The sequence below is a fragment of the Scophthalmus maximus genome, chromosome 2, assembly GCF_022379125.1.
Source record: "Scophthalmus maximus strain ysfricsl-2021 chromosome 2, ASM2237912v1, whole genome shotgun sequence".
Lineage (NCBI taxonomy): Eukaryota > Metazoa > Chordata > Actinopteri > Pleuronectiformes > Scophthalmidae > Scophthalmus > Scophthalmus maximus.
In genome coordinates this window covers 29,337,501-29,359,753 of record NC_061516.1, presented here as the reverse complement: position 1 = coordinate 29,359,753, position 22,253 = coordinate 29,337,501, and the positions used below count along the sequence as shown (strand labels likewise).

The 22,253-nt window shown below is 41.9% G+C and overlaps 1 protein-coding gene and 2 non-coding genes across 5 annotated transcripts in view; 2 read left to right on the top strand and 1 right to left on the bottom strand.

The window, feature by feature from the left end:
• Positions 1 to 22,253, bottom strand: part of LOC118301390 (meiosis 1 associated protein) — a 34,138-nt gene that overhangs the window by 9,907 nt on the left and 1,978 nt on the right. For all 3 annotated transcript variants that reach the window (XM_035626863.2, XM_035626862.2, XM_035626864.2), the window contains exons 2-4: positions 21,753 to 22,016; positions 19,907 to 20,104; positions 16,900 to 17,074 (exon numbers count right to left, since the gene is read on the bottom strand). In XM_035626863.2, coding sequence (XP_035482756.2) covers positions 16,900 to 17,074; positions 19,907 to 20,104; positions 21,753 to 22,016 — 637 coding nt within the window. The remainder of the gene's footprint in view (positions 1 to 16,899; positions 17,075 to 19,906; positions 20,105 to 21,752; positions 22,017 to 22,253) is intronic.
• Positions 10,397 to 10,468, top strand: trnaa-cgc. Its single transcript has one exon. It is a non-coding gene; the product is annotated as a tRNA-Ala (tRNA).
• trnaa-cgc lies at positions 11,054 to 11,125 on the top strand. Its single transcript has one exon. It is a non-coding gene; the product is annotated as a tRNA-Ala (tRNA).

Here is a 22,253-nt window from a genome sequence, read left to right as displayed (position 1 = left end):
TGGCTGCTCAGAAACTTTTATATTGGTTTGGCAGTCAAATCAACTGAGGTTCAGGCCAATTGCCCTGATCAGCCACTTGTCAGATTGGCAACCCAGCAGCAAATGGGCCTTTGGGGCCATCACAAGGGAAAAACAAAAGGATCTACAAGTAAGGGGAGGGAGAAGCCTGGATCAATTCACATAAACCCAAAACTGATTGGAAAACGAGAGACAGAAAAGGAACTGCTGAGGTAAAGGGATATCACATGTACAGTCAAAGAGGTTGTTTTCTTTCCATTATGGAAATGTTGACTTTGATATAAGAGAGAACTCCTCGAGATGCTCCAAGATGGAGGAAAAAGGGCTGTGGCAAATCAATAGCCATTCCCTCTAATAGTGTCCGTCAGGGGAATGGGAGTGGAGAGTGCGCAGTTGACTGCGTGAGTGAGAGAGAGAGGGAGGAAAGAGAGGAAGAATTATGGACGTTGTTAGAGAAAAGAAGGGAAGAAAGTATAAATTACAGAGAGAGCAAGAGCAGGAGGGAGGAGAGTGGAAGATAAGATGAGATAGATGAGGAGACTGATGGGAGCGGCGTATGTTTGTGAGAGAGAAAGAGATCCAGGAAAATGGAAAGAGAGAAAGCGTCTCACTGCAGCATAAAGGCCTCAAGACAACAGCGTGTGTGTGTGTGTGTGTGTGTGTGTGAGAGAGTGTGATTATGCTTTCCACAGAGGAATATGTTACCCGCCGAGGTGGGGGTAGGTGATCGTAGTTAACCCTGATGTGAACTGAAGTAATGATGCTGTCCGTCTCTCTTCCAGCAGGCTTATCTGCGTTCATGAAGGATTTGTTTACCCTGCTAAATCCCCCCGTCTCTCCCACTCAATCTTTTGCCGAGTTCAAATGGTGTGTGTTGTTTACTGTAGGTGTGTGAGATATACAAAAAAATCAATTATGTTTTATCATCCCTGCCTCCCGAACTCCATGCTGCTCGCCCTTTCTGTTTCCTTTCTCTCTGCTCTGTCAGTGTGAAAGATTAAGAATCTATCAAATTATGAGCCAGACCATGTAAATGTCCTGTAAGCCTGAATCTCTTCAACTTGTCATCTGTGTGTGTGTGTGTGTGTGTGTGTGTGCGCTCGAGCGAATACGTGAGAAGATAAAGTGTGACACACATGCTCTGCTGAGGTAAGGAAGCACGGTCACGGTCAAATCTCATCAAGTGTGTGTGGTGTTGTAAATTTACAGTGACACATGCTCATGGTCGAGGATTACAGGTTAAATATCTCAGTGAAAACACATGAGGATGTGTGGGTGACTGTCCAACTACTGACAGCTATTCAGGATGTAATCATCATAGTGAATTATTTCCCATCTAACACACACTACTGTACACATTCCCTGAAAGAAAAACTGTAAACCATTAAGATGCTAAATGCGAGACGTTTCACTGTTGTTCAGTTATAGTTCAGAGATAGTAATGACCATTCTATATTAGCTCCAACAGTCTCAGATGGGAAGATGAATTGTTTGTTTTACTTTTTGAACTGTCAAATCCACCATCAGGTCTTCATCGTGTCTACTCTAAGAGAATCTGTACATCAATGACGACTACACACTTGTGGCTTTTAGCATCTGACTGCTATGCACCGCCTTTTCAGTTACGTCCCTTCTAACCAAAAGTTCACCAAACTGCCTTTACTGTAGCCACGACACTGTATCTGTTGCACCAGTGAATAATAACGGCAGGACTCGAGTTCCCGTTGCTGACTCATTACATCCCTGGAAACACACGGACAGTAATATAGAGAATCACTGCTAATGGTGTTGTATGGAGTTAGAATTGGGTCATTAATACAGCGCACAAAAAAATGACTCACGAGCGATGTATGCGATTGCACACGCGCATATATTAACCATCGCGCCAAGCTTTAAATCCCTTGAGGCTCAAGAGGATCTGCTCTCGCTCGCGGGAAAAGCAGCTCCGCTGCTCAAGGCGTTATTTCTGCGCTCGCGGTGCACATGTTACACTAGCGCACTAGAGAAAGTTTTTGACACTTTGGGGGCGGAGCCTCTGGACCTTGACTGACAGCTCTTAGGGAGCCTGGCGTTGCCAGGTTGGATTTTCACGTAGGGAGGTTACTGTTGGCAAGGCGAGAGACACGGGGCGCATCGGCAGTGTGATATCTTCGTATATCAATGATCAGCACCCAGGCATTTCCACTTCTAGTGACTTTATTCAGGGAGCTGGCAGAACATCATAACATGCCCAACGTGGGGGTAAAGCCTCTCAAGCCTCCGGACATATACCCTCTCTCTGCACCTGCCTATAGGTAATTCCCTTGAGTATACTCCTAGAGCCCTCTACTGGCCAGGGACTGTAATAACATGTAATTAGTCCCTTCATGACAGGCAGGACGAGAGTCAACGGACGGTAATATTCGCTATTCATACATTTTCAATAGGCTGTAGCTGTCAAAAACTGCTTGATAGCTACGTTTTGTTAGCTACCTATAAAAGCTATCAATCTTTTTTGCATGTATAACATCAACCCTGTAATGCACAGTCAAGCTATAAACACCATTTTTTTCTGATTCTATTTTGACAGCTACAGCCTACTTGACAATGTATGAATAGCGAATATTACCGTGATCATTTCTATAAAAAGATATCACACTGCTGATGCGGCCACTGTCTCTCGCCTTGCCAACAGTATCCTACCTACGTGAGAATCCAACTCCAGGCTCCCTAAGAGCTGTCAGTCAAAGTCCAGAGGCTCCGCCCCCTCCGCGAGCGTACAAAGCGCTCCACGAGCAGCCTCTCGCGAGAGTGTAACGTTTCACCGCGAGCGCAGAAATAACCCTCGTGCAGCGGAGCTGGTTTTCCTGCGAGCGAGAGCAGACCCTCTTGAGCCTCAAGTGATTTAAATCTGCGCGCGATGGTTAATATATGCGCGTGTGAAATCAAATACATCGCTCGTGAGTCATTTTTTTGTGCGCTGTATTGATGACCCAATTCTAACTCCATAGTGTTGCCTACTTACTTCTACATTAGCATCTCTCCTCTGGCTCCAGTCTAATGATGGAAAAAAACCTTTTTCCATCCAGATGAATCGTTTATGTTTCCAGAATTAAGACGCGACATCCTCGTCAATATTTTGTGGTGCCGCAAAACTCGGGCACTGTAGAGATTTGCCAAACGGTAAAACACATTTGTGATTCATCTCCGCACGCACGTGAATAACCTTGAAACACTTTTGGAATGGATGGAAATGTAACGACTTCACTTTAGCTGTAATTTCCCCTGAGAGTCATTTGTCCTTTCTGTTGAATGAATGACGGATATGATGGCTCTCACAGAAGGCTATAGTTAACACCTTTGTCAAGCGGGTATAGGCTTTTACTTTTGGTTTAAAATTCATTATTATCATGGCTTGTATTCAAATGAATCTGAATCTAAAACTTTAACAACTTTTGAGAAAAAAACCCAACTTAATTGGACATGAGGGGATCTGTTTGTTTCTGTCTCTTGTCTCCGGGATCATCCTTGCCTTGCAAGTTGGTGACTAAGATAATATAAAGATACACAAATTACACTGGACCAATTTCAAAATCCCCTGATTTCTGTAATTCAAGCTCTGCGGTTCCTTTCTCTTCTCCCACAACTTCTTTTTCTCAGTCCCCACTCCCTCTGGCCGACGCCCAGTCATGGTTCCCTTTTCCTCTGTGCATTAGGAGGAGTGCTTCATCCTCATGATCGACCAACGCAACATTAGCTCGGGTGCAGAAACCAGCGACACTGTGAGCTAATGCATTACTAGAGGAGACAGTGGAGCACAAACACTACAGCCCTGTTTTCACTGGTTCTTTTCGATATGGATCAGCTCCACCGGACACAGATAATGGACACTGCTCCGTAATGGTGGGAATCCTCCTGAAAGCCTCTCACCATTACACTGTCCATTTCCAGAAGGAGCCGACTAATGGAGGACTACTTTGAAGTCCGTCATTAAAAACATCAGTAGCTCGGAGTTCTTTGTTCTGTTATTTGGAGTTCATGAGCTAAGATCGGTTCAGATCTTTTTAAGGCCTATTCATCTATTTTTTTTATGTAAAAAAATACATGCATTCTACATTTCTATTGAGGTCAGACAACAGTTGCAAAACAACTGCATTAGAACTGAGAGTAAATGAACTTGTTTCTCAGTGACAGAGTTTGATCTCTCTCATTAAAGGGAACTTGCATTTTAACTTAGATCATACTTTTGTAGGTTTCAATCAACCCTGCTGATAATGGTGACATTTTACTGTTGCGTTTAGCTATCGGTGCATTGTAAAAAATAAGGCTTGTTTACCCATTATCCCAAATTTCACCGACAAATCATAACAAAACAACCTGAATTAGCCATTAACATTCAGGTAGATGAATAATTATGTAATGAAAGTTTTCCACAGTGTCTTTCTTACTTTCTGAATATATCTGACAAATGTATCGTCCGATTAGAAAACCACTCTGTTCACCAAGTAACTCTGCTTATATAACAAATAAAAACACTGCTACTTGACACATTTGGGGCCATTTATTATGGGGGATGATGTAATACCGTGATATCAACCCAAAACTGCACAACAGTGTGCATAAACATGACGCTAGCGCTGATGAATGTCTGTCTGCGGAATTCCCCTCTGACGTCCATGTCTCGATTTACGGCGTGATACCGCACGCTGTCAGTGTGTCCGTGTTGAGCATTAATGATGAATAGCTCATTGATGTCGTTGGGGACTGTGACAAACAGGACATTGATCATCTGGCCTTAAAAGACAGGCGCTCGACGCGCCAGCGGCTGTGTTTGACCCTAATTGCCTTGCGGTCACGGAGACAATTAAAGTAGACGGACACTCGAAAAGGGACAAGAAGGACGACTGCACAGTTATCTCGCTGTAGTCACTGAGGAGGACGGACAAGAGAGGCGACACAGAGACGAATCGTAGAGAGAGGGTCAAAGAAAGGGGACGTCCTTTAGTGGCAGAGCCTTAGGTACGTTTGATTCTGTACATGTGCAAAGTGCAAGTGGGTTTTAAAATTTGCCAACTGGTCCCTCCATGTTCCTGTTTTTAATTTTTCCTCTCTCCTCTAGGCTACCACAAATCTGTCCCGACACCTAACTAATATTTAAAAAGAAATGGAAATAAATCATGTTTTAATGAGCATGGCCAGCAGACAGCAGAGAGCAAAGTGACAGCAGGAGACCAACTGCTTGTTTCAAGCAGAATGTGTAAAATAGGGGAAGAGGGTGAGATGGAGACGGACACAGAGACTCGGAGAGGGGCGGCAGCTGGAGGACTCCTTTGAAGCACTTGAGGATGATACGAGCTCTGCAGACTGTGTTTGTGAGGCTCAAAAGAGAGGAGAGGGCGACAGAAAAAGAAAGGGAACCAATAAAGATGATTTAAAAAATCCCTTTTTAGGATATAAACATCCCCTTAACCTAAAAAAGTACCATGATACCCGTGACAGGTGACAGGTGGTGGAGCAGACTGATAAAACAGAGTGCAGGGAAAAGATGAGAGCTGTTGAGATTGCAAAAGGCGATAGTAGATAACAGACCTCTCAGGAACTATCGGAAGAACGACAATGTTTTCCTTAAAAGCCAAGATGAGAGAGACACACAAGACGCAGTATAAACTATAACCTGAGGCAAAAGAAAATTGGGAGGACGAGTTTAATTGCTGTGATCTGCTGATAAAACAATTTTTGCTTTTGAAGTAAAAGCACTGGGATAATAAAAAACTTTTAGCACATTTTAAGCTGTGTGAATATATGTTACATTTAATCTCATAGGGACATTTTCTTTAATTTTGCCATTCTTGACGACGACGGAGATGTTTAGAGGTTGATAAAGTTAAAGTGGCTTGATCTGTGTTCTCAGAGGACAAAATGAATCCTTGACTCCAACTGTCTCACAACACGTCTTGACTTTCAGATACGGTTTTCAGCCTCCAACCCTTTCCCTTTTGGATAGAGAGGTGAACAAGGCAGAAGAGGGATATGATTGACGGTGCAGAGGCAGGCAGGCAGAGAATTGAGAGGAGACAGTGTAAAAAGACTCGCAAGGTGTTTAATAGCTGTGAACCACTCTGAGGAGCCCTTCTCTTGGTTTTCTTTCACTTCTTTTCCTTGCTCTACTTTTGACAAACCATCTGTTAGTCTGTGCCTCTTAAAAATACTTACTATGGGAAAAAATAGAAGCAAAAATGAGGCATCACTGAAACCACTCTGCCTGCAAGCTGCGACCACAGGAAAACGTAAACCCCTCACCCCGTTACAGTGAAGTATCAACTTCATCAAGTCGACACTTCCTGCTACCTTTAAGTATCAAGTTCTATCAGGTAATAGCACCTGATTTTTAAACTGTTTTTAAACAATGTTTTTTTTATTTATTATTTCATAATTGTCTCTCTTATTGTTATTTCGTCTTCTTTTGTTGTGTGATTTTTTAAACCCATTTATTTTTAAACCACTGTGCAAAATAAAATCAAGTTTTGTTTTAATCATTTATTAAGGTGCAGATAAAAGATATTGGTTTTTAAAAAAGTAAAATGGAAATGATTTAAAGATTAACGTGGACGTGACAAATAAGATGAGGCGTTTCAGATGAGCAACAAACAGCCAGGGTGGGACTAATTGGTTGCATATCCTGGTGTGAAGAGTGATGCCGGTCTCCATCTGTCCGATCTCCTGCCGCTCTGCTAACGTCACACAGAGGCGCGAACAGCTCGACCTTGACACGGCGTGTGCATGGCAAAATGAAAAAACATGCACTCCTGATTTACAATGTTGTTCATGTTCATCCTTATCTATCGAAAAATAAATGAAACAATGCAACAGAAAGCTTCTTCCCCCTCACTGTCCTCATCCATGTTGCCAATGTGTGTGTGCAGTTCTCTGCAGCGTGTGAACGTTTTGAAGAAGCTGTGGTCGGGCGTGTTCGCTCGTGTCAGCGGGTCTGGGTGGGGTTTCCTCCTGAATATGTTTAGTAACCACAGGGCAAACTGAAAAAGTTGACTGTGATGGAAAAGGATGTGGCTGACAGAGACAGAGAAAGAGGTAGAGAGGGAGAGGGTTACCCTGGGCTGAGCGGCTGCAGGTGTGCGGATTGGAATCGTTGCCGAGGAGGAAAAGTCTGTCGGAGAGTGGAAAGTATTTCTTTTCACAGAACCAATTACACAAAAATTGTAGGAATGGTCGTTGTTAACATCCTATGGGAGTTGAGTTCACACTGCAGTTAGCTGCACAAGACAGAAGAAGGGGGACACTGAAAGAAATGTGAATCAATACAATGAAATAAAACCAGACAGTGTTTCCCCGTTGAGTAACTCTGACTGCTGAGGCCTCATGCTGACTTCAGAAAAACCTGCATGCATTGTTGCAGTGCATAAGGCGACTACGGATGTCTTCCCCCGACAAAACTTCATATGATAATCCCATATATATCAATAAGGCTAAAACAAGTATTCAATTGGCTTAGAATAAAGTCAGGAAACAGGGGAAAAGCTAATCGGCTTATCAAAAGGTGACGAGGGGTATGTACTGGATGACTATTTTCATTCAATATTTTTCTTCCCAACAAAAAAACGTGATGTTTTGGAGAATTCAGAGAAATGATGTCATCGGGTGAAAAGAAAGCGTAGCCAAAAGTCTTCTTATCTATGCTTCTGATTCACATGTACAGGATTGATTCCCACTCGAAGCTCCACCTGCTCATTTTCATCTTCACCTAATCACAATCTGACAGGTTCGCGTCGAGCCAATCACTTGTAAGATATCAGACTTAGAAAAAGAAGTTATCTCTCTCTCCTGGCATTCAGTTGTCATTTCAGGACCAAGATTACTGCACGACCCACCTCCACCATCTCAACTCTGAATGCCTGGACAACTCCCATCAAACCCTTCAATGAGACGTCCCGACTTCCTGCTCCATTCCTCATCACCACCGTCAGTGTCTAGACTCCCGGGTGAAAGGACTGCTTCAATGGTGTTCTACTTCCTGCCAGGGTCTAAGCACCAAAGTCTATTACTCCTGTTCAAAATAATTCTAATTATATTCTCATTCTAATTTGTTTCTCAACAGGTATCTCATGATTAAAATGCTATTTGGAGCCCGGAGTGTTACGAGTGTGTGAATCCCTTATTAAGGCTGAGCAGTTTATTGCTAAAGTCTCATTTGGAATCAGGTTGCAGAGACACTTCACCGTTCAGATGACCAGTTAATACGACCACATTTGCAACCATTTGCTCTGCCAAACCATCTTTGGAAAAAGCTACTGTAAATGCTCTTTAAGTCTAAAATCCTTGAGAAGAGGATGGCAACTGGGTAGAGAAGATGCCTCTGAGGAGTGATGGAAGTCTCACAGTATTATTGTAATGTAATACGTGAAATAAAGCTTGTTGGGCACCCTCAGGATGAGGCCTTGTCTTACCCTTTTTATAATTCTGGGCTGTAGGCCAGTGGATTATAATCCTCTTCTCGAGGGGTGAAAATTTTCCAGAGTCATTATTCTCAAAATGTGAGATGTAAGCTGATCCAAGCGCAACTGTGTGGGGTGTGGGGATGACTTTATGTGTTCTGTAGGAGGCAAATGAGGAGAATGAAGGCGCTTGACAAAAAGAGCATGACGTTCTCAAGGTGGCAGTCGCGCAGATGAAAAGGCACACAGTACATACCGCAGGCAATGGAAACCGTTGATATGATTACACAATACAGAACACCCACAGTCTTGGCACCACGTAGATATTCAGTTGTGATCCAGACTGTAAAAGCTTTAAAACAGGCTCCCTTCACATTATAGAGTATGTATTGTTTAGTCACGTTGCATTGTCATCTTTGTAACATTAACATGCTGATCTGGCGCAACAATGTTCTAGGCTGATGAACATGATGCTTAATTTCGTGTTTACAGTGCATGTTTTTTTTACACATACATATTTGCATGCATCTGCATACACATTTTAAACTGAGACACATTTCTTTAAGGCCTATACCATTCAAAATTACAGACTGCTGTGAAAGTAGTGTTTTAATGAATGAAGCCTGGTTTAATCGAAGCGGACCCACTTCTTGAAAAAAAAATCACAAGTGGTTTATGCAGAGAAGTAGAGTAAATCTAGGCTAATATATCGTAAATCCACTGTAATACAAATACGAAAGGGCGAGAGCGAGATTAAAGCAGAGAGGAAATGGGATACTTCACAGGAAGCCCTGCAAAATACCAGGGAGGAGAGAGAGAGCGAGGGAGAGAGAGCTAAGAAGAGGGAGAGTGAGGCGGAGGAGAAAGAAAAGGAGTGATTAAAGAAGTGCAGGGAGAAGAAGAGAAGGAAAAGGGGAGACGGTCCTCTCATCTCTCTGTTATGCTTTGATGGAGCGCGGCACATCCTGTGAAGTCGGGCATGATTAAAAGAAAAGTGAAAATTACATGGGTGCACCCCTCACGCACAGTGGAGAAAGGGTGAGTCACTCGTTCATGACACATCTGTATTCGAGCACACAGGATGTTAAAAATGTTCATAGAGCAAATAAATAATAAATAAGTAAAAATTTACAAATAAATAATAAATAAGTAAAAATTTACAATCTGCAGAAGAAGACACATGCACACTGAATGAAATACCACTGAATCACTGATGGGATGTCAGTTTGAGTCCAAGACATGAGTCTGCTTTCGACCTGTAGCTCAAAAAGTCCCAGACGAAACAAAAAAAGACTAAGATTTGCTACTTTTTTTTTAACCAGTGGTTTTATAAACAATTGTTTTATTTTTATTGAGCACACACATCTAAACTATTCTTATTATAAGGATTATGATAATTTACAACAGCAAACACCGTCCCTCTCTAATCAATTTCATCCATGAAACATCAGATAATTCTGTCAAGTTGAAACAATTTTTGTATATATATTTAGTAATTACTTTAGTAAGTAATTACAGTAGGGCCCAAAAGTCTTTCCCATTCAATAGTATATTAAAGATTGGAACATTTAATTGTACTATAGACAACACTTGCAGTATTAATATTTAGATGAGCTCCCCATAAACTGAAGCATATTAGAATCATGAATTAGCAACGTTTTATAATTTTTTATAAGCAACTTAATTTCTAATTCCCATTTTTTAAGAATCCTGTAGCCTTGATTATTGGTTTTGTAGTGGCTTTTGAAAGGAGACGGCATATCACAGTTTGTCTATTTAAGTACATAACAGTAACATAAAGAGTGGAATTACTAACGTGAAACAAAGTGCAACAGTAAGAGGTCTGACAATAGTTTTAATAATGTCTGTTGTTTTGCCAGTCTTAAAGATATTTAAGTTGCAGTCAGGCTCTCATAGGAGTTTAGCAGAGGTGAGGCACTGCATATAGAGGGGATGTAGCTCAGTGGTAGAGCGCATGCTTCGCATGTATGAGGTCCTGGGTTCAATCCCCAGCATCTCCACTCTTTGTTGCATATTTCCTTACTCAGTGTGGCAGAGACGTCAACCCACTGAAGGAGACGTAACATGTGTGAGGATATAAAATTAACCTCAGAGCTGTGAAAGTGAAAAGGAAGACTTGTGTGCAAATAAGCTTGTGTCTATGCAAAGAAAAGGAGAAGTGAAATTGAAAATATACTTTCTTTTGTAATGAAGGTAATTCTGTGTGCAGGGATTTGAGTGGGGTATATCTTTGTCAATACACCCTCTGAGAGCTGTTACATCGTTATGGGTTGGGTTTGGGTCAACGCCTAGAATCGGTGTAATATAAATGTAAAAATAACCAAAAGTGTAAAAGACAGACCTTTACAAAAAATATTCCACGTAACAATTACCAGATAAAAGTGCCACTTACTGATGCTTTTATCATCATCCTTCTGTCACTGTTCTGTCTGATCATCCCTCTTTTTGTTTTCCTCACGTGGGCAACATCTTTTTGTACCTGTCCATCTCTTTCTGTATCTCCCTCTGCTTCAATGCTCAGTCTAACAATGTTTCAGCGGAGAGACAGTCATCATGAAGTCTAAACATTTCATGTTACTTGCAGAGGGGATGTAGCTCAGTGGTAGAGCGCATGCTTCGCATGTATGAGGTCCTGGGTTCAATCCCCAGCATCTCCACTCTTTGCCAAACACTCAAAATTCTTAACTACTCATGAGCAGAGGAAAATAAAATTAGTAATTGTCAAGGATGCACAACAAGTAAATAAGAATGAAATTCACATGTAAGGCTTCCTGCCCACAGCGTATTCCCTTACTGACTATAGCAGAGCTGTAAACCTCTTGAAGGAACACACTATCTGAGGAAATAATGTTTACCTCCAAGCTCTGTGCTGAACTGGCAAAGCAATGAAGGAGGGTATTGACGTGAGACAGATGGGTGAATTGGAGGAGAATAAATCAATGCACAACCTCCACAAGAAATCTCACAAACAGAATGAAGACTGTCACTTGAGAGCCGGATTTAAGGGCTAAATATACCGGGGATAGAACGGCATGTTGTCACGTTGAGAGGCATTTGCAAACTGGGTATTTAAAATGAGATAAATGCGACGTCAAAGCTGAGAGGTGATGTGAAAAAGACTAAAACTAGTTGAATGGGTATTCATGATAAATGCGATGAGGATTTTCGAGACGCATGAGCCACACGGATTGGACGCCTTATCACAAGGCACAGGACAGAAAAGGGTTAAGAACACACAAATACACAAGCACAATTAGTTGCATACAGCTTTAAATACTAAAAAGGAAAATGCTGAAAATCAACAAAAAAAATACACGCGGGGCGCCAAAGGAATTCAGAGTCAAATACTGTTCTGAACATATAATAGTTTGTGGATCAGAACAAGACGCAAATGATGAGTTGTCACTGGAAGGTGAAGTGGTACATACTCTTTGTTTAAATGGATCCCATTATTATTAAGTTGAAGTGAAAAGAGAGATATATTAAACAGACTATATTGCATGTATTCAAGCATTGCATTTACATGCAACACAAAGACAGCAAGGTCGCCTGGTGTGTGGTCAAATCCAGGAAGGCATTCATTTGAAAGTGTGGAGTTGAGGTGAAGGTAGAGAATTTAAAATATACAGCGTAGAAGCGCATCAGACTGTCTGAAGTAGTTTGTCTTGAGATCCAGTGTGTGTGTGTACGTGCATAGCTGCCTGTCACAGTGGGTTTCCGAATGCTGACGATAACGTTGCTTCCTTTTTTTTTAACCAAGTGTCCTGTAGACAAGTGTCCTCCAAGTTAAGTATAAGTTTTGTCTGTATTTGAATCAACGTGTGTATATAATCTGCCTGTGTGATACAAAATGGATGTGATGGATGTTTTGAAAAAGACACCCAGGGGAACAAGGCTTTTAAATAATGATTTTGGAAATGAAGCCCAATTGGAAGCTGGTGAATTAGCTTGTCTATGTGCAACCACTTGCACACCACAACCTCAATATGGACACAGAGATACAGGCTCTGTCTCTTTGTGATGAATTCACATCACAAACACACACACAAACACACACACACGCACACACACCCAGGCACACAACAGCAGCAGCAGCAGATGGAGAGACTCAAGAGAGCATGGACATATTCATTTTTCTCTCGTCTGGAGGGGAAGAAAGTATTAAACTGCTAAGTCTGCCAGGATCTTCCTTTGGCCTGCAGAATACATGATGGATCCAATTCATCCATCACATTCCCTGCTCCTCACTTTCAGCTGGCACATCCCCATCCTCAGTCTCTTTCTTTCTCTTTGTCACAATGATTGAGTCCTTCAGCAACAAACTCTCACTGCCTGGTAGTAACAAACTTCTTTTGCATGACATACTTAAGGTTTCACCACAAGGAAGAGAAAATGAATTTGATAACACTGATTTTCAATATTTTCCTGGGATCAATCCCCAACATATCCAAATTGTCGCATATTTCCTAAGTGACTATTTGCAGGAGCTGTGGACCTCTTGAAGAAGTATTGACGTCAAGTAAAGCACATAGTGGGCTATCTTGCACTCACTGGTGAGGTAAAGAGTAGACACCCGCTGGACAAAAAGGCAATTAGGGCTCAGTGCCAGCCAACACCACTGTCAAACTCCAGCGATGTCACCCACCCTCCTTGTCCTCAATCAGGCAAAGAGCCTCTGATACTGTTATCAGTCCAGGAGAAAGACACTGTTATCAATACCTGTCTGATCATCTTTCTTTTTCTTTTCCTCCCTCCGTCAACATCTTTGTGTTATTTTCTGTATAGTTCTGTCTGTCCCTCTCTGTGCACAGGAGAGTTCTTCATGTGCCTCTCTCCTCTGCCCCCATCCTTCCAGCCCCCTACTTTGCGATTGAGATCACGACTGAAAATATGACAGGTAGACCCAACAGCTGTAAAGTGAGTACTTTGAATTAATTACATCAACCGGATATGCTGAGGGGACTGCGGATACTAAATACACTATACAACCCTGCAAAACATGCACGACCCTCTCGAACAATCCGTAACAACCTTGTTATGACCGATCTCAAACTCTGACACCAGTTTCACCACGGGGAACAATAAAAGTAAGGCTTTTCTCCACGTTCTACTGGTGTGGAGGAGGAACATCTCTGGCAAATGCCCAATGCAAACAAAAGGAGCCCCTTCTGTCTTGTGTTTTGTCTGCAACAGTTATTTTCTGTATATTGTTTTATCATTACACAACATTTGTCTCCCATGTGGCCAAAATTACCCACCCAAAAAAAAATCATCATTTGTAAATTTACATATTGAAATGATGAGCATAATCATAATGAGAATAATTTGAATAAGATGTTGCTACTCCTGAGAAGATATAATTATGATTTAAAATAGGCTGTTCAGATGTGAGAAGAGAAACCAAAACCACTGGTGCCATAATCATCTCTGTCTCTGTCTCACTCTGCTCCTCCTCCTGTCTCTTCCCTCTCAATCTGTGACACATTTCTGGATCCTCTCCCTGGTGCTCAACTGTACAACCACAGTATCATTAGAACATCTGTACTCGTCGTAAGGACCCGCATTTACAAAAGTAATCCCTCACCCCCCTAACCTTAAACATCACGGCTGCTTAGCCTGAAACCTTATCTTCACCTAAACCTTGTTCTCCCCCTTAAATCAAGCGTTAACAGACACTTTGCAGAAGAGTCGACCAACCAGAATATTAACAGTTTGCAATAATGTCTGAAATCCTCAGATGAGAAACTGTAATTGGTCCAGACATACATGAGCAACAAGGGCCCCCCCCCCCCCCCACACACAATTCATAGTTGAGCTTCCACTATAGAAATAGTTTTGATTTAGACATTTGCTCTAATTTCGCAGTGACAGATAAAAAAAAATGGATACCACACCCGCCGCCTATAATATACTGCACTCCATGGACTGACACACACACACACAGACACACACACACACACACACACACATACCCACACACATACCCACACCCACCCACACACACACACACACACAGTTAAAATAAAAAGTTGGCTGTTAAATGATACATATTTTCTGAGATCTCTCCCTCCCACAGAACACTCCCACCCAGCATCTTACACACACAGACGCGTTCAGATTCCAGAGTATTCCCAGAATCAACACTGCTTCCTGAATTTAGTGGACTACGAGTGATATATATTCGTTGCACGCCCCTTTTCTTTATTACCAAAATCGATTTACAAATTGAAAGAACAAATTGTACAATTCAGCCATTCAGACAAGTGTTCCTCAGGGTCATGTAAATGAAAAGCACTGTTATTTCTGAAAGTCTCTCTTATGGTTTACACTCCACATACTGTTTGACCTCTTCTTTTCAACACAGTGAACAACCTGTTGCAATGTAGGTAGCAGTGTCTCCACGAAAAACAATGTAGGACCTTTCTGAACATTCAGTCTGAGTAGAACTCATAATGGCTAGACAGTTAAACTTCTTATCTTTGATGTAAGCCTGCTTAAGTTTTCAGCCAGATGAACTCCAAGGCCACTGTAGCTCTTGGCTGCAGTTCTGACCCCATTCCCTTTTTCTATGCTGGGCAATTCTTACAGGCTTAACTGATAAAAAATATACATCCAGGTTTCTGGTTTTCTCACCAAAGATTCCCCATATCTAAGAAGGTATGACCTGATTCATTTGTCACCTTTTTAATGCAAGTGACTAGTTCATACTAAAACATTTAGTATTTATGAGAGAAAACATCCATCATGTCCGCAAAGCTAACGCAGTAGAGAGGGGATCTGGGCTTTAAGCCAGCCGACACTAGTAAAACACATTATAAAGATGTAATGGTTGCAACAGTCATGTTTTCTCCACAGTGGAAAGAACTTTTAATAAAACAGCAATATGTGGGACATCAATGGTCTTGTCGCACCACTAGTGGTGACACAATTAAGAGGGCGTAGGCATCACGTTCAAAGCGTCGGGGGTGACGATCGTGTTCCAAGCGCTCGTGCTGTAAACACTTTGAGAAAACAACACTGTGGAGGAACCCAGTGATCAAGTCCCACTGGCATTGCAGCAGCTAAAAGAGGGGTCGACCTCTCTGTCATCAAACTGTGGTCACCACGAATCCACGTCTCCAGCTCTCCATTCCAAATATTTCTTCGTTGAATGGCTTTGCTTTTCTATTGGCCAATGTTGAGAAACAGTCAGACACGCCACGAAGATTGATGGATACATATAATAACAAAGGGCTTGAACGACTTGTGCTATAGTCTCTGCTGGGTTACACTGCTGACGTTGGTACAGAAGGCTGGGGTTTGATTCCAGGTCATCCCTGTGTGGGCACTTAGGCAAAGCCCTTAATGCTACCTGCCAAGATTATAAGTTGCTCTGGACAAAAATGTCAGCAAAATGAATCTAATGTAACATATGTTTTGTGTTTCAATCAGCTCTGCTTCCCTTTTGTATGTAGTCTTTAGTTTTCCCCCCCCTTTTTTTTGGACTTTGTTATTTCCCTCCGAAGACTGTGAGTCTCTTTTTTGTTTTTGCCTTTATTAAATCACCTTTTGTTCCTTACATCTATATTTTTACAATCGGACTGCATACACACACATGGTAGCACTGCTCTTTCTTTTTGATTGGCACAATCAGAAGAACATTTCACCCGAGATATGATGTAAAAAAATAAACCGACAATAAGGGGTGAGGTTGCGTGCTGGATTACATATGACATAATTGTGTCAGGTGGGTTAAGACTCATGATTAGCATCACCTTTTTCCAACATCTTAAAATAACTGCTGAGAAAATAAAGTTGCTGCCATTTTCTCCACTGATACGGTAACTATATTTTTATCAGCATAAATATTTCAGATGGTGCATAAATATTTTTGCAAGAAGAAAATCTATGCTGCTCATGTTTACCACTCTCTCCTCTCTCCTCCCTGTATGTGTCCTTCTCACTTTCCATTTCTCTCCTCTTCCTCGTCTTCATTTCCATCCAATCCTCACAGCTCTCTCTACTCATTCAGACCACACCCCTCACCACTTAAACCGTCATACTTATTAAAAAAAGAATGGCATATCATTATGAGAGAAGGCTTTCTGGGAGGATTGACAGACATGACGTGTGTCTCCAGTGTTGAGTGTAAATACTGTATGTGGCAAACAGAAGTTCAGATACAGTACAGTAATAAATTAATCAACGCAAGACAACTCATCTGATGATAATTAAGAAAGCTAGGAGGATGAATATGCGGAAAGTGAGTCGGAGTAGAGTCTGCTCACAAACACACATTAAGCTGTATGACTGTGTGTATCAATGCTCCTGTACAGACACAGTGTGTCGATGTCTCAACCTTGCATGAGCAGTAAGGGCACTAACTCTCAGTTTGTGATCCAGTCTGTGTGTATTTTTTTGTCTGCATTTACTGTATGTGTGTGTCTCCTACCATCAGTCTCAGTGTACAGTGCGGCTTCAGGTGAGGGAGTGTCCTGGCCCCAGTCTCCTCCACTGTAGGTCTGCACGACCAAGAGTCGCTTGAGTGACACCAGGTCGGCATCTTTGAGGCCCATCTCCAACTGGCGGACGATTCCCTGCCCCGGCTGGCCGGTCACCACAGTAACCTATGAATAAGAGCAGAAACTTTCCCTGTAAACAAGGAACAAATAGGAAAGAGGAGCTTCCATGATAAGAAACCATCATCGGAAAGTTATGAATATTCATATGATATTTAAAAGCATTTTGGCGAGTAATTGCTCTCCATCCTACTGTTTTGAAGTAAACCAACACTGTTGCTCTCTAACAACCACACAAAAAAAACCTTGATCCGTTTTAATTGTGTTATTATTAGTCCACATGGCTGTTCCTTTCCACAATTTATTTTTCTCAAAAGTCATATATCCTATCTGAAGAAGTAACAGCGACAAAATCACCACAGCAAAGCATTTTTTGGGTCAGACTGTGATGTTTCTCTGTTAAGGTTTAGAGCCTTGACATACAGTAAATTACAAGTTACCAAATTAAAACACACAATGTAAGAATTGCTGTCGTAGTCCAAGTAAAGAAATACACCCTAACAGAATAGTGGTATATTCATCTAACAATGACACAACTCTACAAAAACACATTTCCTGAGAAAAAGAAAAATATCTTTAACTGCCATCTTGCTGTATGGTAATTCTACAGTTTTCTGTATCTCCCAAGTCATGACACAAACAAACCTGCTGGCAATGCACTGTCAAATGTTTTTTCATTTATTTTTACAAATCCATAAATTGATATTAATATATTGATGATGAAAAATAGGCACTTGCTACATCTGAGGAAGGAAAGAGATGAAATTATTCTGGGTGAAAGAAAGATAAACTAACATTATTATATGTTAATCACCATTACAGAATCACATTAAGAGCAGCAGTAAATGAGGATTATAATGTGATTATTGATGGCTTCCGCTATCTGCTTCCTGCTCTTTGGCCAAAAGTAGAATCTGTTGCTGAGGACTGACGCACATCGTCAAGGAGGAAACACACACACACACACACACACACACACGTGCATGCTATAAACGTGTATATGAATGAGATGTGTGTTGCGTAAGTGGATCAGGAACACAAAGACGCACATGCACAGTGCCATGCTTCTGCTCAGTGTCTCCCTTGCCTTCTAATAGTGCTATTCATATCTACTGCTGTCGGAAACAGTGGGTCTTAGTGTAATCATCTGTCCAGAGCTTCCCAATAAAGCTGTCTGGACTTTTGTGAAATCCTCGTCAACAGGCCCAGAGCCTTGTATCCAGAGGACATGTTGTTCAAATTTAACAAGGCAGCCAGTGAGTGGCTAATTTCGCTGCTGGCTCCCCGCGTCTGTCCAGCATTTAAATCTAAGAAATCAGACGCTTCCAGTAATGCCGGCTAATATCCCCCTTCCCCTCAACTGCAATTTTGCAGTCTGAGCCTGGAGCTGGAGGATTGCCCTAAAGCTGGCTGTGCATTACAAAGCATGACTAGGAATAATTTTTTTTCATTAAAAGGTGCTGCATCTAACTGGTAGTTATGACAATAACTTGATAATGATAATGATAAATGATAATTATTTCATGACGGGGTGTGCATTAGTGAGTGGAAAACAAATTACACCAGGCACCAAAAGCAGGTGTGATTTCCATCCATCCATCGTCTACCGCTTTATCCATTTAAGGGGTAGTGGGGGGGGCTGGAGCCAATCCCAGCTAACATTGGGCGAGAGGCGGGGTACACCCTGGATAGGTCGCCAGCCTATCGCAGGGCCACATACAGAGACAGACAACCATTCACTCTCACATTCGCACCTATGGTCAATTTAGAATCGCCAATGGACTTTGGACTGTGGGAAGAAGAGAGAGAACCCACGCATACACGGGGAGAACATGCAAACTCCACACAGAAAGGCCCTGGTTGGTTTGAACCGGGATTCAAACCCAGAACCTTCTTGCTGTGAGGCAAAAGTGCTAACCACTACACCACCGTGGAGCCCCAGATGTGACTTAAAAATGGAAAATGATTCAAGATTAATTTGTACACTCAAAGGATTTGCCATATTTATTGACAGCTGATTGGATATTCTGGCAGGAATGCACTGAAACCTGGAGCTTTTCTGTCAGTTTGACGATTCTTTCTAGACAGAGGCCTCGGCAGCAGTTAGTAGAGCTCATTTGTTGCATTTGAAATGTACATGAGCTGGTTTTAATTGGACGGTCGGATGTTAGATGTAGTGTCAGCCACTATAATTTACGGTTAAAGCTTTTAAAAACATACCAATGGAATTAATGATTCAATATGATTCTTGCTGCTGCTAAATACACTGAATTGTATGTGAAGAGAGCTATTTAACAGGTATAAATGTCGCCTCTTCACTTCTCTACATTAGCACAAAGTTTGAATATATTCTTAGTATTAATATATATATAGTCTAAGCTAGCCTGCGGCTGAAGAGATGCTCCTTCATATAGATATAAAGAGAGAGAAACCAGATATTTAGAGGAGATGACTTCAGAATCCATTAGGATGGAAAAAGTGGAGACTCTCCTATCTGTTGTGGTTATTTATGTCTTTTTTCCTCTCCTACAGATGGCCGCTTGGAAGCTGGTATAGCTTAGTGGGTTACAATGCTGACTTTGGTACAGAAAGTAGGGGTTTGATTCCAGATCATCCCAGTGTGGGCCCTTATGCAAGGCCCTTAAAGCTACCTGCCTCGACAATTGTAAGTCGCTTTGGACAAGCATCAGCGAAATGAATGTAATGTAATGCTTGAATGAGATCTATAGTTCAGTCCCCCAGTATCTACAATAATCATTAGGAATTGGCTAAACTCACTGATGTTATGGTACTTTTTTTTACAATGATTTTAATTAAGACGTTGTGTTTTCTGGTTTTGATATTTGTGCAGAAACAAGGTCTATCTACAGGTAGGCTCACCTCCACGGATGTGTTGTTGTTGGCCTGGTTTCCTGTACTGGTGTGTCTGATGTACTGTTTAAACTGCTGCAGACTGTCCAGCACTGCCTGCCGTAGCAGCTCCCCACCTCTGGCTGCTCCCCTAATGCACCCTTCCCCTGGAATAGACCTCAGCTCCTCCACGCAGGAATGCAGCCTGGCCAAGTTGCCGCGAACCTGCTACAAATATAGAGGGGACGGGCAGAGAAAAAGGGGATAAAAGTTAGACATAATGTGGGTGACAAAAAACAACAAAGGGAAGAGAGGCACGAGAGAAGCTACAAGGGAAAGCAGTAATAGAAAGTGTTTTTCATTGCTTTAGAAAAACTTTTACCTTCATTTGACAGTGTTTCCCCTACCATTGTATATGGGGCCCCGCCCCCTCTGAAAAGTCAAATTCATTTTATCTAATGTTGTTTTACACTTCTCATAGCACACTAAAAGATCTCTAAAGGTGCGTTCACACTGAAAGCGACTGCAAATGTTTCGCACGAATATAGATTACATGCAGAGTCAGTGCCAAGACGTGACTAGACGCGTATTTGTGTGTTTTTGCAGCGTCACTTCAGCAGAGCAGCTCTCTGTCACCCAGCAGCGCACTGCTCCTCACGTTGTACGTGCGCTCACGTTCACAAGCGCGAATAACAGACTGAACGCTGTGTTCTTATTGAACTGTAAAGTGATCGACTGATATATCGGCCGATGTGTGCGTTTTTTGCGTGTATCGGCTTCGGCCGATGCGCGGCTGCTACGTTCGCCGATAGTTTTTCCCGGCATTATTTACAGACAGGCGTCCTTGTTCTACCTCACCTGTTTTTACAATTTGTTAAATATTGTTTTTTTAAGTTCAATAAATGTTCCTTTTTTTAAATTGAGACTCATAACATTTGTTATCATCATTGTGTAATTTTTATGATGTAAACGGAGGGAGCAAAAATAGTATCGGCTCCAAATATCGGCTCAAGAAAATCGGCAGTCCGTATCCGTCATCGGCTAAGCCTGATGAAAAAAAAAACGTTATCGGCATCGGCCCTAAAAAATCCATGTCGGTCGATCCCTACTACTGTAGAGCCCATTCTCGACATGTATGTTTAGCCAGTGGTGATGCTGGTTGCAGTTTTCTTTTTGAAATGGCAAAAAGTGACCTGCAGTAGTTGAGCGGCTGTGACTGACAAACAGCTGTTTAATGAAGAGTTTGGTTCAGAACCTTGAACGCACGGTCTTAAAGACGTTGACGAAGACTTCATTTCTTTGAAGATCACAAAGCGTATGTATGATAGTAGAAATGAAATGAAAATCTTAATACAGAAGGAATTATGGTCCTTAAAATCTTAGGAAAAATCACCTGATAAATTGCAATATCCTCAGGAAGTAATCTGTTCATAATTTAAAACAAATTGCTACTCTTCCTCAAAATCCCTGCAAGTATGAAGTTCAATATTTATGTTAATTTCAATGAATTGTTAATTTCAGGTAATTGTTCTGTGCTGTGATTTCTTTTATGCAAAGAATGATATTTTCAAAAGAAGCTACTTTCCCCCCTTTTTGTAGTTGTATGTGGCTGGGGATCAGTGTCCAACACATAGGTTGTAAGGCTACAGCACAACACACATAAGGTTCTTCATAGATCTAGCCTCCTTAATTGCTATCAAAGTTCACCAGATTAATGGATTTAACTTTAAAATTTAGAACATTTTCTTTTGGTGGAGCATGCCCCCTGACTCCCCCAGAGGGTCTGAAGTCCACCCCCCATTGTCGCTCAAAATCCTATGGGAAACACTGCACAACCCAATCCAGTAAACCTAGGGGAAACATTGATCTGTCTTACCACAAATGGCAGAAGACATTCCTGCTGCCTGCTGAGGGCGTACAGGCTGAGGAGCGGTATCCTACAGGGTCCATCCAGACTGCAGGCAAGGGCAAAGAAGTTATCCAGGGCGTCGCAGAGCACAGTGCAGGTCTCCGTCCACCATGGCGGCAGTGCCTCCACAATCAGCACTCTGGCTGGTTGCCTCCGGAATGAAGAGGGCCAGACAGCAAAGCTCCCGGAGTTGGAGGAAACTGAGGGCCTCTTTCTGCTGTCCACGGACATCTGCAAACAGGAAACACAGAATGCTTCAACACTCGACGATAAAGAAAATGGTGAAAGATATTGTATGTAATGGAAATATCCAAAGCAAGGGTTCACCCAAGAGAAGGTGCCAGATGTAAGACGTAAAAAAGAACAATAAATCGAATCAAAAAATATGAGCACTCTATTATTGCACTATTATTATTCAAGGCTTAGACTACACAGGGAAAATTGGTCTGTGAAGAGGAGTTAGAAGTA